Genomic DNA, 22,430 nt, shown 5'->3' on the forward strand with positions numbered 1-22,430 from the left:
TACCGGTTCACTGGTTTGAAAATAAGGAACACAGTAGCAAAAATAAACCGAATCTAGTTGAATTGATTTGGTACGTGCAGGGTAAACCAGATATACCGTACCGGTTTGGTGTTATCGCCTTTAGTTCAATGCGGAAGAGGAGCGCGTTGGCGCCACCGACAAAAAATCTCTAAGCGCGTCGATGAAGGCCCAACCAAAAGCCCAATCAATATCGGCCCAAAATAACACTCTTCCCGCCAAAAAGGGAACAGGTCATCTCACAATATCCCGCCATAGCAAGACCTTCCCTTTATGCTTCTCGAAATCGAAACTCACTAAATCAGGTTTTTTTTTTCATAGAAGAAGACGAAGAAGGGCTGAACGAAGAACCCAGATTTTGTTAAGAAAATGGATGTACCAGAGGAGACGAGGCTTCGCCACAAGAGAGATTTTATCCAGTTCCTCGATAGCGTAAGTCGACTTCACTCTTATCACTTCCTCCTGTCTTTAACCAGACATTTTCTCGAGCTTTCTTCTGTTCTTGTCTAGATGTAAATTGGGAAAATTGATTGAATTGTGTAGATGTACATTGAAGAAATCAAGGCGTTGGTACAGCAGAAGCGTCACCGTCTCATTGTCGATATCTCTCACATTCATGACTACTTCCGCGATTCCTCCTCTAGGTTCGTTCTTAATATTCGTAATTTTTTAATCGGTTCTTTTGTACAAAGGTTATGAATTCTCAATTACGTTTGTTAATTTATTGGAGATTTTAGGGTTTTGTGAATTTGGGGATTTTTAAAGGTTTGTGCTTTTTTTAGATATATATATATATAAGTCTTATGAATTGGAGTTTTTGTTTTTTTTTGGGGATAGGATACTGAGAAATCCAAATGAGTACATGCAATCATTTTGTGAGGCAGCTACTGAAGCTACCCGAGGTATTGACCCTAAATACTTGAAGGAAGGAGAGCAAGTCCTTGTTGGATTTGAAGGTGTTTTCGTCTCTCGTGTTGTCACTCCTAGAGAGCTTCTCTCTGAGTTTATCGGATCTTTAGTCTGTGTTGAGGGCATTGTCACCAAATGTACGCATTTTCACTCTTTTCCTCTTCCTTCTTCATGCTGTTTTCTTGTTTATCTTCAAGTTCAAAAATCTCTGACGCATGTTTTGTTTCTTTCTCTTCAGGCTCTCTTGTGAGGCCAAAGGTTGTTAAAAGCGTACACTTTTGTCCATCAACCGGTGAATTTACCAACCGAGAATATCGAGACATAACATCTCATGCGGGTTTACCCACTGGATCTGTCTATCCCACAAGGGTAATTACATGTTTCTTTTCTTGTTTTTCTACCTTTATATCTGGAAGATTTGCCTGTTACTGAATACAGAGTTTGTATTTTCAGGATGATAAGGGCAATTTATTGGTGACTGAGTATGGGCTGTGCAAATACAAAGATCATCAGACCTTGTCAATTCAAGAAGTTCCTGAAAATGCTGCTCCTGGTCAGCTCCCACGAAGCGTGGATGTCATAGCTGAGGATGACCTTGTTGACTCATGCAAGCCAGGAGATCGAGTCGCTATTTTTGGAATTTACAAAGCTCTTCCAGGGAAAAGCAAGGGTAGTGTAAATGGAGTCTTTAGGTGCGTTTTCTCTCACACATCCCTAAGTTCAAAATGTTATTTTCACCTCGATAACGTTGACCAAGCTCTTTCTGCTGTGTAGGACTATCCTCATAGCCAATAATATCGCTCTGCTCAACAAAGAAGCAAATGCACCTATATACCAACCACGAGACCTACAGTACATTAAAAAGATTGCAGGCAGAGATGATGCATTTGATCTCCTGGCTCGTTCCTTAGCACCTTCTATCTATGGGCACACTTGGATAAAGAAAGCAGTAGTTTTACTGATGCTTGGCGGTGTTGAAAAGAACCTCAAGAATGGTACCCACTTGAGAGGGTAAGTCTTTCTTGAAAACAGATTTCAGCTTCGGTTCATTGGATACTATTTGTCTAAGTGATTTTTTCTTTCTCCACTTAAAAAAAAATTTGGTGCTTTCAGAGACATCAACATGATGATGGTTGGTGATCCATCTGTTGCTAAATCTCAACTTCTGAGAGCGATAATGAATATTGCACCATTGGCTATATCAACCACAGGTCGTGGTTCTTCTGGTGTTGGGTTAACTGCTGCTGTGACTTCTGACCAAGAAACAGGTAAAACGCACACAGATGCGTTTCGACATTTTTTTTTGTTTCAAAAACTAAAACCAAAATTTGGAAAAGGTCATAGTGCTATTTCTCAGAAAAATCAACTTCTCATTTTCATCAGGGGAGCGAAGACTAGAAGCTGGTGCAATGGTCCTCGCTGATAAAGGTATTGTGTGCATTGACGAGTTTGATAAGATGAACGATCAGGACCGAGTTGCTATACACGAAGTGATGGAACAACAGACTGTAACCATAGCAAAAGCCGGTATCCATGCATCACTGAACGCTAGATGCAGTGTGGTTGCAGCTGCAAATCCCATATATGGAACTGTAAGTCCGCACATAACATGTCCTAATCTGCTGACTCTACTGACTAGTATCCCTTTGTTCTAATATCTTACTCTTGCTCCTGCAGTATGACAGATCACTGACTCCAACAAAGAACATTGGACTTCCAGACTCGCTGCTTTCTCGTTTTGATCTACTGTTTATTGTGTTGGATCAAATGGATGCTGGTGTCGACCGCCTGATATCAGAACATGTCTTGCGCATGCATCGTTACAAAAACGATAGAGGTAGCCTACAAATCATGCTTCTGTGGTTTACCAAACATTTCACAACCCACGGTTTGAAACATATATGTCTTTTGATTGATCATAGGTGAGGCAGGGCCAGATGGAAGCTTGCCATACACGAGAGAGGACGATGGTGAGAGTGAAGTATTTGTTAAGTATAACCAAACTCTACATGGGAAGAGGAAAAGAGGCCAAACATATGACAAAACCCTTACGATTAAGTTCTTGAAGAAGTACATTCATTATGCCAAGCACCGTATCACGCCAAAGCTCACTGATGAAGTGAGACACTGAACTCAAATATATCAATTTTTACGTATCTGATTATCTTTATCACTAAAATCTCTCTTTTGTTATTAAATTTGCAGGCATCAGAACGTATTGCAGAAGCATATGCAGATCTCAGAAATGCAGGTTCCGATACCAAGGTAATTCATTTCATAACATTACCTTACATTGAGTGTTTTGCCTTTGTCTTGGGAACCTGTATCTGACACAACCATCTACATTTCTGCAGACTGGAGGTACTCTTCCGATAACAGCCAGAACTCTGGAGACAATAATCCGTCTTGCCACAGCACATGCCAAAATGAAGTTGAGCAGAGAGGTAACAAACAATCTTCTGTTTATTACCTGGTCGTGAATATGTTCTCTTCAGATTCACTCTAAAGTAATAACTTTTTTTTTGAAAGGTTACTAAAACCGATGCAGAGGCTGCCTTGAAGCTTATGAACTTTGCAATATATCATCAAGAATTAACAGAGATGGATGAACGCGAGCAAGAGGAACGTCAAAGGGAACAAACAGAACAAGAAAGAACACCAAGTGGCCGTAGAGGCAATCAACGTAGTAATAATGAAGATGGAGCAGAGAATGACGCTGCGAATGTCGACAGGTAACTAATTTGATCTCCTCCCTGGAAACTCATATCACATTTTTCTCAAACCTAATATACATTGTTTTATTTCTTTTTGCTGGTCAATTCAGTGAAACTGCAGATCCAATGGAAGTGGATGAACCTCCAGTAGAGCAGTTCAGTGGCACGGTCTCTGCAGCAAGGATTGAAGTGTTTGAACGAGTGTTTGGGCAGCACATGAGGACACACAGGCTTGATGACATTTCTATTGCAGATATAGAGACTGTTGTCAACAACAATGGAGTTGGCGCTTCTCGTTACTCTGCAGATGAGATAATGGCTCTCCTAGAGGTAAATCACAAATCAATAAAAAAGCTTTCTCACTCTTTTGCTTTTTATACAATTTCTTCATAACTCTACTCTATTGTGGAATTTGTGCAGAAACTGCAAGATGATAACAAAGTGATGATCAGCGATGGCAAAGTTCACATCATTTGATCATGAAGGAATCCATCATCTTTATCATTATGATATTAGAATTCAAAAATAGTGTAGTAGGAGAAGAAAACTCTTGGAAACCAAACTATCATTTTGCAAAATGTGTATTCATACAATTTTAAGTTATAAGTTCTGCATTTATGAAGTGATGATAAATGTTTAAGAAACGCATCTGATTACAAAATGGTGGAAGGATACACAGCAGAACAGTTGAGCAAAGCACAACCCAAGAATGAAATACTTCCATCATCTAATGTTATTTGTCTATACACAGCAGATAAGTTGATGTTACACATACGTTTCTAAATCTAATTTCTGAACTTGTATTATCGGGGTTAAATTCCACAAAGATGGGTTGAAATCAGTTTTGATATACAAAGTGATTCAACAAAATCTGTTTTGGTAGCTTACTGCACACGTTTCTCTGTCAACACTGATTATAAAATCAGTATGATAGTCAAAACAATTAAATTACTGAATAAATTTACGTAGTTAGGTCTTTTATGTCTCTGCTTCAGACTAGAGCTTCTCAGAAATGTTAAATGTCTTGAGAGTGAATTGGAAACATACGTCAAGTTGCGTCTGAAATGTGTAAGAAACCATAGCGATATTGAAGACTTTTCGTTTTTCGAATAGTGAAAAGATAAGACTTGTGTGGCGGCGAGTAAGTCAAATTAGCTAGAAAAGTGTTCGAGAAACAATGGTGAAATTGCTACTATATTATTGTTTTATATGAGTCACCAAAACGACCTCACTACTTCTCCTCTTATTTCTTCCTCTCACTCTATCTATGGATTCTTCATCTTCATCTCGCAGTAATAATTGGGTATATGATGTTTTCTTGAGCTTCAGAGGGGAAGACGTCCGCGTTACTTTCCGTAGCCACTTTCTCAAGGAGCTCGATCGCAAACTGATCACTGCTTTCAGAGACAATGAGATCGAGAGAGGTCACTCTCTCTGGCCTGATCTTTTACAAGCCATCAAGAATTCGAGGATCGCTGTGGTTCTTTTCTCGAAAAACTACGCTTCTTCAAGCTGGTGTCTTAACGAGCTGCTGGAGATTGTAAACTGCAAAGATAAAATAATCATACCAGTTTTCTACTGTTTGGATCCTTCCCAAGTGAGGCATCAAATCGGTGACTTTGGAAAGATCTTCGAAAAGACTTGCAGGAGATATTCAGAGGAAGTGAAAAGTCAATGGAAGAAAGCACTGACTGATGTATCTAATATGCTTGGATTTGATTCTGCGAGATGGTATGATTTCTTATAATTCATTAGATATATCTTGAAATATATTGGTATACAAGTTTCATATTTGTTAAATTATCTTTTTTCACCTTATAATTAGGGATGACGAAGCAAAAATGATTGAAGAAATAGCCAAAGATGTTTTGCGTAAACTGCTTTTAACTTCATCCAAGGATTTTGAGGACTTTGTCGGCATCGAGGATCATATTGCAAATATGAGTGAATTGTTGCATTTAGAATCCGAGGAAGTGAAGATGGTTGGTATATGGGGTTCCTCGGGGATTGGTAAGACTACCATCGCAAGAGCTCTGTTTAACCAACTTTCTCGGAATTTTCAAGTTATCAAATTCATAGACAGATCTTTTGTATATAAGAGTAGAGAAATATATACTAGAGCCAATCCGGACGATCACAACATGAAGTTACATTTACAAGAGAGTTTCCTCTCGGAAGTTCTTAGGATGCATGACATAAAGATAGATCATCTAGGTGTACTAGGAGAGAGGCTACAACACCAGAAAGTTGATGATCTGGATGACCAAGTGATCTTAGATTCTTTGGTGGGTCAAACTCAATGGTTTGGAAGTGGGAGTAGAATCATTGTGGTGACAAATAATAAGCATTTCTTAAGGGCTCATGGGATTGATCATATTTATGAAGTTAGTCTCCCAACCAAAGTGCAAGCTTTTCAGATGTTATGTCAATCTGCTTTCAGGAAAAAGTCTCCACCCGAAGGTTTTAGAGAGCTTGTAGTTGATGTTGTAAGGCATGTAGGCAGTCTTCCTTTGGGTCTTAAAGTTTTGGGTTCGTATTTACGGGGGAGGGATCAGGAGTACTGGATGGATATGCTGCCAAGGCTTGAGAATGGTCTAGACGATAAGATTGAGAAAGTACTAAGAATCAGCTATGATGGGTTAGGTAGCGCAGAAGATCAAGCGGTATTTCGACATATCGCATGTCTTTTCAATCATATGAGTGTCACAACCATCAAGTCGTTGCTCGCAGATAGTAACTTGGGTGTGAATATTGCACTGCAAAACCTGTCTGATAAGTCCATCATTCATGTCAGATGGGGTCATGTGGAGATGCACCGTTTGCTACAAGAAATGGGCAGAAAAATTGTTCGCACACAGTCCATTGACGAGCCTGGAAGACGAGAGTTTCTGGTGGATTCGAAAGATATATATGATGTACTTAGTGAAGGCACTGTAAGTTTTTTTTATCATCTCATAAACGATGAATTTTATAGTGTATGTCTCTTTCTTATTCATTAATATTATATTTTTCAGGGTACTCAAAAGGTTTTAGGTCTATCACTGGATACAAGTGAGATTGATGAGTTGCATGTACATGAGAGCGCCTTCGAAGGGATGCGTAATCTTAGTTTCTTAAAAATTGAACAGAAGAACTTTCAAAAAGAAGGCAGATTGCACTTGCCTGAAAATTTTGACTATTTGCCCCATAGACTCAAGCTATTGCGTTGGCAGAAATTTCCAATGAGATGTATGCCTTCTAATTTCCGTCCTGAACACCTTGTCAAGATCAAAATGCGGGATAGCAAGTTACATCAGTTATGGAAAGGAGATGTGGTAAGTTTTATAATTAGGATAATTTCTCAAGTTATTATTAATGAGGGAGGTCAGAATGCTTATTTTAGTTTTTGGATGACAAAATCATGTCAGGTTATGTGTAATTTCTACTAAGCTTTGTGTTAAATTTTTGTTGACTACAGTCAATAACATGTCTAAAGAAAATGGATCTGTCGGGATCTTCAAACCTGAAAGAAATTCCAGATCTTTCGATGGCTACTAATCTCGAGAAACTTTATCTTGAGGGTTGCTGGAGTTTGAAGGAGCTTCCTTCCTCTATACGAAATCTCAATAAACTGTTGAAATTGGACATGGGAGACTGCGAAAGTCTGGAAATTCTTCCGACCGGCTTCAACCTAAAAGCTTTGGACCACGTCTATTTCAATGAATGCCCGAAGTTGAAGAAATTTCCGAAATTTTCAACCAATGTCTCATATCTCAATCTGTACGGAACAACCAACATTGAGGAATTCCCTCCTAGTTTAGATCTCAAGAATCTTGTTAAGTTTCACATTTCAAAACATGTGAGTGATGGGAAACAATGGGAAGGAGTAAAGGTATGTAGTTCTGAACTTAACGTTTTCTTAAACCTCTTTGAACGTACACTTTTAATTATGAAAAATTCATTGTCGTTGACTCTAATTTTATACACTTGACCAAGTTTCAATAGCACAAATGATAGTTTCTTCTAGGATTGAGAATAGCTCGTTGCCAAATTTTCCATCCGGATTGAGAAATGGGATCCCAAGAGATAATGCCACCAAACTTGTAGGCAATGGACATCAACCATCATTTCCTTCTCTTGAATTGTATAAGGCCTTTCAGCAGTCGTTCTAATTTTTCAATCAAAGTAGTAGTTGTCGTATTCCCAGAACGAAGGAGGACATGATAACATTCAAAGTATAATTTGAAAATAGTTATAGTTATAAGTTATAACACAACTCAAATTTATAACATAAGTATATTAAATATGATTGTTTTATTTCTTTAGTATTATATAGATATACTAGATTTTAACCCGCGGTACACCGCGAGAAGATACATTTAAACTAAAATATGAAAATTATAAGCTGCATTTGTTTGTTTTATTTAGTGTTTAAAATTGTATAAGTGTATTTTGATAGTTAATATTAGGATTTAACCCGTAGTATACAGAGAAATAATTTATTTTTACATAATAATAATTTAATCAAGTTAATTAAATATGTCTAATATTTTAATATTGATAAATACTTTAATGAATAATTTTGTAGTACCAACATAATGATATTTCAAATTTACATTAATACTAATCCAAACCCGTGAAGCTATATAGCCCCATGAATTTGAAGGATAGACCAAAAATAAAATAAGAGGTATTGAATCCAGAGAAGAGTAAACAAAAAGAGGGGGAGATACATTTATAAAGCATAAAAACTTTTAAAAGTCAGCTACTTTAGACTATTTTCCATCAGCAAAAGAACATAGAGGTCACAACCTTATCATTCAGCTGTGGCATGGGATGATGGCAGGCATAGGGACTGCTCCAGATTTGGTGATCCCTCCATGACATCTCGACATATTTCATCACAGTTGTATATGTGCAGCTGCCAAATGAGCATAGCAAATAGGTGCATCTTTTTATGTTGTTGGTGATGCTAACTTGAGAATAGGGGTCAACATTATTTATAGGTGGATATATTCAACTTATAGGTGGACATATTCAACTTAATCTCATTAATCACCACATTCAATTCTAAAATACTATAATTTTGTCCCAAATTTCTATATATAAAAATCGTATAAAAAACAAATTAATAACTATAAAATCGCATAATATATATACGGGAATATGCCAAGTTTATATTATTAGATTAATTTTGATTGATTTTAAGTCATTAATTTTTTTATAAGATTTTATATATAGAAATTCGGGAAAAAATTATTGTATTTTAGAATCGAATGTGGTGATTAATTAGGAAGATAGAAAATCAAATGTAGCTGATTTATAGGCTCCTCATAAATTTATATTTTAAAATCGATTATTGTAAAGAATTTGTAGAGAGATTTTAGGAGAATGAAATTTGGAAATTTTATTTCAGATTTAATAGGGAGACAAATTAGAAAATCTTTGTTTTTGTTAATGGAAAAGAGTTGAATTGATTTTTTTTGTTTTATAATTTTTTTTAAAAAAACATTAAATTACAATGGCATGAAATGTAAATAATTTTCAACTTCAAGCCTTTTTTGCTAAAGTTGCTGTGAAAATAATAATATAGATTTAAAAATTCTGAATAACATATATTATATATGTTATTTACATTTTACATATTATGTTATTGTTGAATTTATTTTAAAACTAAAGTGGAGTTTGGCAACTAGCTAGGAAGACACGAATTTGATTCCAACTGGGAGAGATATTAAAAAGTCTCTAGGAGATGTATGAGTTTTAGCCAAGAACTGGCATAATTAATATAAGTTGTTTGTTTAACATCTCTAAATTGTTTATTTGGTTCAGCCGTTTACACCCTTCCTGAGGATGTTATCTCCCACTTTGACGACCTTGGAGTTCGATAATATGCCATGTTTAGTGGAGCTTCCTTCCTCATTTCAGAAACTCAATCAACTCACGAAGTTGACTATCATAAACTGCAGAAATCTGGAGACTTTTCCCGGAGTTGGAATCAACCTTGAATCTCTCAGTTTCCTTGAAATCAAACGATGCCCACGGTTGACGAGCTTTCCTGAAATCTCAACCAACATCAAATTTCTCAATCTAGACGAAACAGGGATTGAAGAGGTTCCTTGGCAGATCGAGAACTTCTTTAACCTGGCTAAGCTGTATATGCGAGGTTGCAGCAGGCTAAAATGTGTATCCCTACACATTTCTAAACTGAAACATCTTACGGTAGCTGACTTTAAAGATTGTGGGGCATTGACTAGAGTTCATTTGAGTGGCTGTCCAAGTGGGTATAGGGTGGAGATGGAAGCAGACAATATTGACACAGTCTCCCAGGAGGCCTCTTCTTCTCTTCCTAAACTCGATCTAAATTTCTTGGGCTGCTTCAACTTGGATCCAGAAACTGTCCTTCACCACCAACAATCGGTTATTTTCAACTCCATCAAATTTTCAGGGGAAGAAGTGCCATCATATTTCACTTACCGTAATACTGGAACCTCCACTATTCTCCGCAATATCCCTCTACCTCCCACACAACTCTCTCAACCGTTCTTCAGATTTTGGGTTTGTCTGGTGGTAACTGGTTTATATGGAGTATCCATCCGGGTAGATAGTTGCTTCAAATGCATATCTGGCAACAGATTTAATTCATCTGCTCACCGACATCGAATGATGGAAGCACGGAAGGGTATTGATCTCTTGATATTTGACTATCGTATCCCTCTACACAAATACAGTGCTCATCTCGCTCGAGAGAACTACCATCACGTGGATATGAAGATTCATATAAGTGGACATTTGACATCTACGTTGGAATTAAAAGAATGGGGTATACGACTCTTAGAGGACTGTTCATCAGCGGAGAACCGTCTTGGTAATCCACATGTTTCTGAAGCCGAAGAAGCCAATACACCTCTTCAAGAACTTGTTAATGAGATTGAACACAGTGAAGAGGCTGGAGATAACATTAATGTAGAGACAGAGAGAAGCACGAAGCGAATGCGGGTAACAATATTAATTTAATATTCATCTCTCAATGTTTTTTGTATAACTGACAACTGGATTACCGTTTTCTACATGTCGGTGTAGCCGAATTGAAGACAATATGGGGTATACGCTTTTTGAAGAAGAAGCAGGAAGTCAATGCGTGTAAGCATTTAGAATGAACTGACCACAATGCGTTAATGTTGCAATGAGTTGTTTTGCCGGATATTATGGAACAACAAGATCAAAAGAGGACATGCAGCGAGACACTCATCAGTATTGTTAGAGTATATATATATATATATTTTTGAATTAATGTTAAATTATATTCAAACAAAAAATAACGTTTAAAAAAAAAAAAGTTCCCCTAACATTCTAATTGCTACTCAGTTTTAATGCAAACCAAGTTTGGATTCCACATTCATACTTCGAGCCTCCATCCTCCGAGATAGTGCTTAACCGGTTCCAGATTTTCTTGTCTATGAGTTTGACTAGCTTCTCCGTAGGCGTTGGTTGTTCACCGTGTCTCCTAGTATTTCTTTCTTGCCACACTGAGTGGATTGTGTTTTGATAGACATATTTTGATGTGTCCGTATTTTATAGGATTTTAACCATAACTTTTACATTTGTTTTGAGTATTTTATTGAATTCTTTTATAGTCTTTTTAGTCCTTTGTGAGTCTGTACAAGTTCTAAGTTATTTTGGAAGGAAATTGAATGTTTTGGAATGAAAATTTGGAGCTAATTTGGTGAAAACTGATCATTCTAACAAGCATATTGAGCAGACGCATAAGAAGCACCTAGGATCGACCAATCTTCACTTAGGACTGACTGATACCGTACCCGAAGCAACTTTTACTTTTTTTTTTAAACCTACTTTTAGGGTTTTATTTTAATATTTAAGCTAGAGGCTCGGCCTCCAGAGACATAACTTTTATTCTATGCAGCCTTTGAGTACTTATAAGCTTTGGGAGAAGATCTCTAATCCTTTTTAACACTTTAGAGAAGAATTATGAACCCTTCTAATCTTTTCTTTTGCAATTCAATTATGTCTTCTTCATCATTGATTTGTTATTCTTTCATCTCCATGTTATTCTTTTGCAATTCAATTTGGGGCCGTTGCCGGGGAACAAAACAATTGCCTTTGAGATTCTAGATTTAAGTTTAGTCTAAGATATGTTTTATTTACTAATTAGATCTTGTGCTCTTTCTCTTTGTGTTTCAGGTTTCTGCAAACAAGAAACCAAAAGTCTATTGGTTTGCGCAACCTACGTAACGAAGAGCTACTAGCCCTACTTGAACGAGAAAAGAGAAAAGCGAAAGCCAAAGCTGATAAGATGGATGATGGACAAAATGCAGATGGTCATCAGCCTAACCCCCAATGAGTCATTATTACACAAGCAAGCAAGGCGTGCCAGTTTGAGAGATGAAGAAGCTAGCAATAGGCTTTTTGCGAATCGATATGTGATTCAACCCCCTTCTCCTGCAAGACAAGACTACGAGATAAAGCATAGTTTCATCAGTCTGGTTCAGAACCGAGTGTTTAATGGACTAGCATCAGAGAGCCCGTTGGACCACATTGAAGCCTTTGAGAGGTTGACCAGTACGACAAGGTCTAATGGAGTTCCATATGACTACCTCATGCTGACCTTGTTCCAATTCTCTTTAAAAGATACGACTTTGAGATGGCTGAATCTTTTGGATCCTGGATCACTCACCACTTGGTAGTAGTGTAGAGCAGCTTTTCTAAATCATTTTTACACTAAATCATAAAAGTTATGTCCAAGCCCATCCCGCTAAGTCCAGCGAGATAGTGGGCTGGCCCGCGAGGCCTAAATAATATATATTTTAAAAAATTAATAAATAATAATTTTAAAAATAATTTTCAATAAAATTAATGTTTATATTGATTTTTATAGATGTTTTAATTTTTTACATTAAATTTATTTGTGTTACCACATACTTTTAAAAGATATATATTTAAAATTATATAAAATAATTATGTGTCTATATGAAATATTTATTTTTATTAAATATTTGAAGACCGCGGGCCAACCCGCCAACCCGCGGGCTTAACCCGCTAAAATCCGCAACCGTTTGGGTTAAGCCAGCAAGGCCCGCTTTTTAACGGACCTAATATTTAGTGTCCATGCCCGCCCCGCTGAGGTACTGTTTGGGCTAAGCCCGCGGGCATCATGCTCGCTTGACACCTCTAGGCTAGACTTGCATAGTTTTGATTGCATTCTATCTGCTAACAACAACCATTTAGATTGATAACCCTTTGTACTACAACTGCATAGGGAATTGATACCCTGAGTGAAAATCCTATTATCAATTTGGCGTCGTTACCATTCGGTTAAATTCTTTGTTACGCTTAGAATTTCAAAACTTGCTAGATCAAGTTTTTTTATTTTGTTTTTTAATCCGTTACTGACTTGTTTGCTTCTTCTGCTTGTTTGTTTTGCGTTTCAGGTACAACCCGAGCATCAACCCGATCAGTCACTCGATCACCTGGATCGTGTTAATCATCGAGTACCTGCTCGAATACTTGTTTGAATTTGGGATGATACGAATGTCTACAGAGAAGTACATGGTGGTTTGATTTGGATTTGTCTGCTAAACATATGGATTATGGTTTGAATGATCATGACATTATTATAAAAAAAAAAAGAGTTTCCACGTTGTAATACCCCAGATTTTGATCTAGTATGCGGACGGAAGGTCGCGAACATAGATGTGCGGCCGAGACTTGGAAAACTTTTCGAAAAGAAAAATTTGATGGAGTTGTTAGTAGATCAAGCCATGAGCGAGTTAAAGATTTCTATCGGCTACCGACAAATATCAAGAAGAGAAGGACCGACTATCAGTAGCAATGGGCAGTAAGGCTACGAAAAGATGATACGTACTCGATCAAAGGACATGATCAAGTGTTTACTAAAGGTTATGGAGTTGGCTATCAAGGGTTAATCAACAATTTGGTCGATGGAGAGATCAATTGAACCGAGAAAACTAGTTTTATCGAGAATGAGCTGTTATGGCCGAGAAAAGCGAGCGATGATCGAACGGGTTTGGATACGGAGACAACAAGGTTAGTAAGTGGTTAAGGACAAGCCACATTACGTGAGTTTAACTGTAAAAATCGGTCGAAGAAATCTCAATTCAGTTTTGGCCGCGAAGCTGCTTTGTCGTGGAGGTGCTTGTGGTGCAAGTAGCTGTGTCACCAGCTTGGAGTGTGTTGACCACAAGATGCCACACAATTGGATAAGGATGTCCAAGGATAAGCACAAGCTTGAGTTTGGATAAGGATGAAAGTGGATAAGGATAAGCTTTGGATAATGCTTATCCACCACCTCGTGCTTGCCTTTGCTTGGGTGCTAAGTCTCCTCTCCCTATATAAAGCCACAAAATCCTAGCTTTAGTTCATTAGCTTTCCACCAAAATCCCACTCTTAGATAGTTAGTTAGATCGTTAAGCTTTTGAAGGCGATTCAGGTAGAAGTTGGTCGAGTCGAGAGTCGTGGTCGGGTTTCCGGTAAGTAAGTTCTACCCTTAGTCTTCTATTCTTTTTAGAATATTTTTCTAAGTTTTTGGTTCGGTCCGAAGCTTAGATCCATCCTTAGAGAAAGCTAGTCGGATCGAGATCAATAGGCGAGCAAGGGTAGAATGTCGTTTTCTCGACGTTAAGGCCAAGGTGAATACTGAAGCATGTGTAGTAGCACATGACTAGGATTTTATTTTTTGTATGAGTTTAGGATTGAGGTTGCATGTTTATACTTGTGTATGATAGTTAGATCTACGTTTTGACGTTAGATCGATTTGTTTGGTTGGTTTAGATCTAGCATTCTTGCTTGATTTATTTTCATTTTGTGAAGTTTGTGTGAGGTTTAGGAACTATACTTGGTATAGGTTCGAGATATATTTGATGTTTTGAAATTGCTTATGCAATTTTATGAGGTTAGGCTAGCGTTGGTATAGCCGTTATGCTGCTTGGTTGTTCATGGTCAATAATCGGTATTTATTGGCATGATAACCGGGCGTTGTGTGTGTTGTTGGTTAATTATTTGTTTGGTTGATTGTTACTTTGTTTGGTTGATTGTTTGTTTGTTGTTTGTTTGTTTGATTGATTGATTGATTGATTGATTGATTGATTGTTGTTAGTTAATCTTGTTATTGCGTGTTTATGTTAGTAGATCTTGTTGCGAGTAGTACTAACATTATGTTAGGCTTGATTAAGTAGTGTGGTGTTAGTCATTTATATGGCTAATGCGTTGCGAGGTCATGATTGTCCCAGCGGCTCGGAGCGGTTCGCTACCACCGGGCACTACTTGACGAAGTAGTAAATTTTGCCGTAAGAGAATAGGTCCCTTGTACACGGTTTTGGGGAAGGCATATGATCCTTCTAGCCTTTGTGGCTAAGGGTCGGAAGACATTGCCTTGTGGGAAATCAGAGTCGAATTAATAGTAAAGGCCTTTAGGTTTAGTAGTGAGTAGGTAATGGCCGCTGTGCCATGTTGTTTGTAGTGTTAGTTAGCTTCCGTTGTGAATACTCTGTATGGAGTATGATTGCTTGTTTAAGCTTGATTGTCTGTTGTGTGCTTGATTGTTGTTTGGGGGATTGGGTTTGGGGTTGTTGATTGTTAGATCTCGGACTCACTGAGTAATCTTAGATTACTCAAGATTCTACTTTTGTTTTTCAGGTAACCGTAGTTGGGAGACCTTTTGGGAAAGCACGGACGCTAGACACCGGTGTAGAGTTTGTTGCCTTTGTAAAACTAGATTTATTGTTATTGGCTCGATTTAGGCCTTAGGCTCTGGGATCCCAATCCTTTGTAAGTGTTTTCAACTATTTAATAAATGAACTGAGATTTTTTTAAAGCTTTGTGTTCCACTCGATATTAGTCTTGTCCGGACTAACATAACTCGCAGACATGGTACGGGTTAAAAGCCTTAGGCCGTGTACGAGAGGAACGATACCCACGGATGGACTGACTAAGGTATTAGATTTGTTCTAATAACCTCGGTTGGATTGTCTATGGGCATCACACGTGACGCCTCCGATTCGTTCTTAGTCCTAGAACGGTTCGGGGGTGTTACACACATTCTCAAACCTTTTCCACATATTAAGTTCTTCATTTGCTTCAGGCAAGCAAAAGCTAAGTTTGGGGGAATTGATATATCATGATTTTTAGGTGTTTTTAGCCATTATATAAATCTTATTTATAGTCTTTTTGGTAATTTTAGAGTCTTTTTGTGTCTTTGCAGGTTTAGGTACGTCTTCGACTTATTTGTAGATTTTGGAGCATTTTGGTGCATCGGGAGGAACAATGTCGAGGAAACAAACTGGGGTATTGAATTGGTGTAGTTCATTGGTCGATGCAGACCCTGTGTCGAGCAACACGTCATTCTGACGACAATTGAAAATCTCATCTTTTTGAAGTTTAGAAGATTTCTAAATTCGGCCAAGAAATTCCCCTTGTTCGCAATTAAGCTTCAATTCGTGTTTTACAATATATATAGGATTTTTAGGTCATTGATTAGACCTAAGCTTTATTTTTGCGAAACCCTGAGAGATTTTTAGAGAACTTTTGGAGAGAAGTATCAAGACTCCTTCAGAGATGATTCAGAACTTCTTTGCTTCTTCTTTTAATTTTTTAATATAATTGATTTTCTTGACAAAAACTTTTGGTGAGCAAAATTACTTTTTGCAAAGAGATTTGAATTAGTGATTTTGTGAACAAATCTAAACTTGATTTTATTGCTGGTTTTAACTTGGATTTTACAAAGAGATTTAGATTTTCGGGTTTTAAACTTAGATAATATTTGCAGTGAGAACTGATTTATTTTACAATTGTGTTTAGAGTTCAAGAACGGTGCTTAATTCTTGAATCTTGCTTGCTTAATTTCTTGATATGATTTTCCATGATTTCTTGAGAATTTTCCTAGGCCTAACGTTTCATCCATCTGAATTTAAAACTCTTTTATTTTCTGTTTTATCTTGTAATTTATTTATAATATTTATGTTTAGCTTAATTAAAATATTATTAAATCTATTTTGTGAGTCTAGAGTCCTTGTGGATTCGATCCCTATGTACTACAGTGATCTCTTAATTTGAGAGAGTAGCTCTAGGGTTAATTTGAACATATCATAAGCTTTCTTTGATCTTCATTACGGGTCTCCTCCCCTACACGCTCTTCATAAGCTTTTATTCTCCCGACTATGTCTTCAAATCCGGTCTTCTTTAGGTCTAGAACCTGTTCCAGAGATGCTACGATATGTATATACTTGCTTCTTGGTAGTCCTGTTGGAAATTTCTTCACCAACTTTGGTTCTTAAATGTTCTCTTCCAAATAAGTTGATTGAGATGCCAAGCCTGAGATCCTGTCGGCAAAATCATCAACAGTGTTGCTATCATTCATCTTCACGTGATCAAGATCAGCAAGCAAAGTCTAAAGTCTTGCTTCTTTCACACGTTCTGCAACTTGGTGACGTGCAGAAATGGCTTCCCACAGAGTTTTAGCTGATCCTAGGTCTCCAGCCTGCAAGATAAGTGACTCGGGGATGGATTGAAACAAGAGAGGAGTCTCCACGTCGTTCTTCTTCTGATTGGTAGATCTAGGATCTATAGTATTCCACACCTCGCTGACTCGAAGTGTAATCTTCATATGCATCGACCAAACTGTATAGTTTGTCGATGTTAACATCGGACATTGGATGGATGGTGATCCAAGGTCCTTGGTTTGCGGCGGTGGATTCTGTTCGTCCCCCATACTTGGTTATGAAAAACTTCTTCTCCACGGCCTTTGATCGGAACTACAACCTTAACTCTAATACCAAATCTAGTTTTAAAGAACTTGAAATATTAAGAACACCTCTCTTATTGATTTAGAAACTTCTCAAAACTAAATCTCTCTCAAGTCTTACGGAACACCTCTCCATAGACTCTTCTATTTATAGGCTTAAGCTTTTTCTAAACATATTAGAATTAACATTATACAACTTATTAATTTTAGGAACTTTTCCTTTTTCCTATTCTATCTCTTTTGTCAATTTCCTAGGAGATAGCTTCTTCCTCAAGTTGGAATTATCCAACATCCAACAGCTCTTTCCGCTCAGCACCTACGGCATTCACTACAGTATCAACTGAAATCCTCACCTTCTTTGGTAGTTCAACAGAAGGAAATGGAAGTGAAACAAAATTGGGAAGTATGACTATGCTATAAGACTCCTCATACGCTCATTGTTATCAAGTCCGCCATCAACTCCAATAGCGAGCAGAGTGGGTTTCATAAGAGGCCAACTGCTGTTAAAGAGTTTAAATGGAGAAATGGTTGTTTTATTCACTCTCGGAGAAGGTGGTTGTAGAAGGGAAACCGGATCTATGTCTCCTCCATTTTGAATGACTCGAAGAGCTTAAATTGATATATAGTGTCAGTCTGTGTTAAATTGTGTGTCTTTATTAAGTAGTACTCTTATATCTTTTTAAGTAGATGTTTTGAAACTACAGTGTGAACTGTGTGTACATGCATAAGAAGTAGAAATCTCACTAATACATAACACTAGAACAAGTGAAGATGTTAAAGATCCTAAATTCACCTAAAATTCAATAACCAAATCTCAGTAATCCCAAATCATTTTCTAACTAAATCATTTAAAATCTCTACCAAATAACTAAAATCTCTTAAAACTATATTTCAATCTCCCAAAATTCTAAAATATTAATATTCCATCAAATCTTCAAATATAGCAAGTTCAATACACCCCCTTATATAGTTATATACAAGTCTTATGGTCGTACACGAACGGACCGTTACCAATGATTGTGTCTTAGTCGACAAGTCATGACTCGTACATGAAAAGGGGATGAACTCGAGATCTATAACCAAATACTCAGAACCTCTGGGCTTTTCACTTTATTAGAAATCTGATTAAATAGATTACAACTCACTTAGTTGGGTTTACACAACAACTAAATTACTTTTAGCTTGCCACCTGAGATTTCTACCACTTACTAGAATAAATCTAAAGAACACACTCTCTCTTATCTTTCTAGTTCACTGTATACAGAGTAAACCTAATCTCTCTCAAGAAAAAGCTTCTCACAATCTTTTTCACTTCAAAACAGCTAACCCTAGCTGATTCCACTCAACTCCATTTTATAGTCATGGGTCTTCATGAATCTTCTAGGTTAGATATCACGATCTTGGATGCCTCCAAATCTTCAAGAGAATATCTTCCTCTCAACCAGAATGTGCTCCATGATCTCCTCCTCGTCATCACTTCAGTTGGCGCCAAATCCACGTCATCATTTAATCCTTGTTGAATACTCCTTTGACTTGGAACAGCATGCGCCTTGTTCCAGCAAACTCGTACAATTATGATGCCCATAAAGGTTGCACTCATAATCTCCCCCTTTTTTATTCAATTTGTCATTTCAAGCATACCTGCAGGCAAAAATTCTTGGACACTCACAAGCACACATCATACCATGCCAACAATAACAAGATCCAAAGTATGTAAGATGTTAACACTAGCTTCATTGCGAAAATAAAATGGTTCAAAATTAATCATTACACACGAAAGATCTCAAAATAAAAATGGGACAGAACAAAAAGCACAAAACAGAAAACAACTGATCATTCCCCCTAAGTTCTAGACTCCCCCACAAGAACTAGTTTTCTATCATTCAGACACATCATCTTCAAAACCCTCTTCATCATACTCAGCCTCAAAGTTCCTACGAGCAGAGGAGGTGTCAGACCCATTTTCATCAATAGGCTCAGCTTCAGCATCAGTGTCATCAGCTTCCGGTTCATAACCTTGAGCCTCACTATCAGCATTCACTCTATGAGTCTGATCATTTGAAGAGTGAGGGAAAAAACCATAATCTCCCCCTGCTTGATTGACACAATTGAGTAAAAAACCACAACAACACCACATATACTAATAACAAATACCATAAGGAAATAGAACTAACCTGAAAAGCGTGTTGCCATATCCAAAAGCAGAGAGGATGTGTGCCTCACGTCCGCAACCAAAGAGCGTCCAAAGACAAAGAAACCAGTTTGGCATCACCACCTAGACCCCCACGAACTTCAGGATTGATTTTTTTTTGGACGAGGTGATGGTTTTTCATATCGCTCAAGGTCAATCTCCCTTTGAAACCGAAGGACCCTATAGATCAAGTTTGGAAAAGGTAGGACATTCTAGATTTGATTAGGAAACCGAGCTGCTCGTTCCACTTGGTCGTATACTAACTTGCCATAGTTGAAAGGAATCTTATTGTCAAGCAGATACAGAAGCTTGGCACGATCAATGGTGACATTGGAGTTGTTAGTCGAGGGAATCCAATTTAGACAACACATCAGATACAACCCAGCCAGTGTCTTAGACATCATGGACGTCCACAGATCCTTCCAAGTCACAACTTTCTCTCCAGAAAGATACTTTGCCAGAGCATGTTTGATGAGAGTGACTCAGTCAGTTTCAGACTTGGAGTGCCAGTCCGAAAAACTTTGTTGATCATCTGAAGAGAAAAACTCATACATCTTCCGCCGCACATAAACATGAGTCTTTTTCGTAAGAGCTGGTAAGCTTGGTAACTATATCGACTAAGGGGCTGGCGTCACATTGTCGAAGATGTGTAAATTGGAATAGAATTCCGAAACCACCTCTTTGACATACGGCTCTATATCAACAACAGTGTCCATTAGGTGATTCTCCTCTATTACACGCATAACATCAGCAGTTTCACGAGGACCACGAGGAACATACCTTTGATCATGGACCTCTCTGCGCTGGAAATCATTGTATCGAGCAATACCTTGAGAGGTGAGGAAACGAAGGTTCATCGGCTGATATGGCGGCTGCTAAAGTGACGGATCCACTGCATCCTTCTTTGATTGATGATACTGATGAATACTGCTCCGATCCGATGCATCATACGGAGGTTTACCTCTTGAATTCAAGTAATTTCGCAGCAAATCAGGGTAAGGATCATTGATTGGGGGTTGGGAGGACTGGGGAGCAGCAGGTGGCGACGGAGAATTGACCGGTGACGGAGAGGAAACAAATGTCGTCGGTGAAGGAGAACGCCAAGGAATCTTTGGCGGCACCTCCTCAATTGAACTATCCGAATCTCGCAGCGTCATTCGATTCGCAATCAAGCGTTTCAGAGATGCATAGGTTCGCGGTATTGTTAGGGTTGAGGGGAATTTTGACTAAGACCCCGCGTACCAGTTATTCATACAAATCATAAATCAGCGAACCGTTAAACCACCTGAAACAATAGAAACTCAAAACCAAAATTTAGTGTAAACCGGTATTAAACCGAAGATAACCAAGCCTCGCATTCAAAAAAGAAAAATCTGTTAATCAAAACAGAGCATCAAATTTAACGAAAGAAAGAAAGAAAGAGCCAGAAAAACAAGTTTAACGAGCTTAACTGAACAATTTAGAGCCTATGAGAACCGCAAAACTACACCAATCCCCATCAGTACATTCGAAATCAACCGTCTCTCCCATAGCAAAGGTGTGTGACAAGCGAGGAAGGATTGTACAGTCCACAAAACACTTCACACAAAAATATTTTAGTAACAACTGATATAATATAACAACACAAGTGCTGTTCCATCTAGAGTAGTCTTCACACCTACATACTTCAGAGTGCAGGAGAGTCCTTAAATGAGGAAGTGTGATAGACTGTGAAGCAAAGTGCAGGCTGGTTTTTTGTTGTATAAATATGCTTCTTACTGCTCCTTTCTGCAATGGGAGGAGGTCAAAGTGACCTTGCAGCCAATATGAATGAGCTGCTGATGTTTTTCCTTTTTGATTGTTTTTTTTGTTTTTGCTTTGATGTTCAGCAATGTTGTTTTTTTGTTGCTATATTGATTCCTCCCATGGATTGAGCAAGATTTCTCCTTTGTTCTTTCGAGTTAATGACAAGATTTCTCCTTTGTCCCTCGAGTCTTAGACAAGCACATGCTTCATCTTATGCAGTAAAGCGCGTCTTGCTGCTCCTTTCTGCATTTTACTGCTTCCTACTCATCCTCCACATGTTGCCTGTCACACATGTCACTCACTCAGCAGTTCTAAATCATGAAGGGTAGCTATTTCTCTTGATGAACGGTTCAGCAGTCTAGAAAACTCCTCGATTGATTTTTTTTTAGAAAACAAAATGAAACACTATACAATCTCCCCTGTCTCAGCACACACAGATGGTTAGAGTTCACATTCACATACACCCAGGGACTTTTGCAAGTGCACAAACGTGTTGCGGTCCAAGGGTTTGGTGAATATATCAGCAAGTTGAAGTTCTGTAGATATATACTCACTAATAACTTGTTTTTCTTCAACTGGTTCTCGAACAAAATGATGCCTAATATCAATGTGCTTAGTTCTAGAATGCTGAACATGATTCTTAGATAGTACAATTGCACTTTTGTTATCACACATAATCAAGAGAGGTGCAGGGATAGACATACCATAATCTGATCCCATTTGTCGCACCCATAGCAGCTGGGTGCAGCAGCTTACAAGAGTGATGTACTCAGACTCCGTTGAGGATAAGGAGACACAATTCTGCTTCTTGCTGTGTCCTGAGATAAGGTTGTTTCCAAGGAAAAAACTTCCACCTGTTGTGCTTTTTCGATCATCTAGAGCACCTCCCCATTCAGCATCACAATACCCGACGAGACTTGTTTTTGTGTCCTTTGTGTAGTGAAGACCATAGTTTATAATACCTTTCACATATCTGATAATTTGCTTCACTGCAACTAAGTGTGACAACTTTGGATTCGCTTGATAGCGTGCACATAGTCCAACACTGAAACATAGG

At 37.9% G+C, this 22,430-nt stretch overlaps 3 protein-coding genes across 5 annotated transcripts; 2 read left to right on the forward strand and 1 right to left on the reverse strand.

The window, feature by feature from the left end:
* The first annotated feature begins 254 nt into the window (after positions 1-254).
* LOC104760270 (DNA replication licensing factor MCM3) lies at positions 255-4,285 on the forward strand. Its single transcript, XM_087499807.1, has 15 exons — positions 255-450; positions 562-662; positions 856-1,064; positions 1,166-1,296; positions 1,381-1,619; positions 1,702-1,938; positions 2,041-2,195; positions 2,311-2,519; positions 2,605-2,764; positions 2,850-3,046; positions 3,133-3,192; positions 3,282-3,371; positions 3,457-3,659; positions 3,752-3,971; positions 4,062-4,285. Exons 1-15 carry the CDS (start codon positions 388-390, stop codon positions 4,116-4,118), a joined length of 2,331 nt encoding a protein of 776 aa, XP_087355933.1. The 5' UTR covers positions 255-387; the 3' UTR covers positions 4,119-4,285.
* Positions 4,286-4,794: 509 nt separating this feature from the next.
* On the forward strand, positions 4,795-10,970 carry LOC104760273 (protein VARIATION IN COMPOUND TRIGGERED ROOT growth response). Of its 2 annotated transcripts, XM_010483171.3 has the most exons (6): positions 4,795-5,372; positions 5,467-6,574; positions 6,656-6,955; positions 7,099-7,512; positions 9,453-10,619; positions 10,704-10,970. In XM_010483171.3, exons 1-6 carry the CDS (start codon positions 4,909-4,911, stop codon positions 10,710-10,712), a joined length of 3,462 nt encoding a protein of 1,153 aa, XP_010481473.2. In that variant the 5' UTR covers positions 4,795-4,908; the 3' UTR covers positions 10,713-10,970. The 2 variants fall into 2 exon arrangements, with proteins under 2 accessions (XP_010481473.2, XP_087355934.1); XM_087499808.1 differs by lacking the exon at positions 10,704-10,970 and having other exon boundaries at positions 9,453-10,637.
* An 8,141-nt stretch (positions 10,971-19,111) lies between these two features.
* LOC147921361 (uncharacterized) lies at positions 19,112-20,824 on the reverse strand. 2 transcript variants are annotated; one of them, XM_087498117.1, is made up of 3 exons: positions 20,369-20,824; positions 19,572-20,282; positions 19,112-19,488 (listed from the first exon to the last, which is right to left on the reverse strand). In XM_087498117.1, exons 2-3 carry the CDS (start codon positions 19,588-19,590, stop codon positions 19,277-19,279), a joined length of 231 nt encoding a protein of 76 aa, XP_087354243.1. In that variant the 5' UTR covers positions 19,591-20,282; positions 20,369-20,824; the 3' UTR covers positions 19,112-19,276. The 2 variants fall into 2 exon arrangements, with proteins under 2 accessions (XP_087354243.1, XP_087354242.1); XM_087498116.1 differs by having other exon boundaries at positions 19,572-20,824.
* Between the last annotated feature and the right edge of the window lie 1,606 nt (positions 20,825-22,430).

The sequence above is a fragment of the Camelina sativa genome, chromosome 18, assembly GCF_030686135.1.
Source record: "Camelina sativa cultivar CO46 ecotype springtype chromosome 18, ASM3068613v1".
In the NCBI taxonomy this organism is placed as follows: Eukaryota; Viridiplantae; Streptophyta; class Magnoliopsida; order Brassicales; family Brassicaceae; genus Camelina; species Camelina sativa.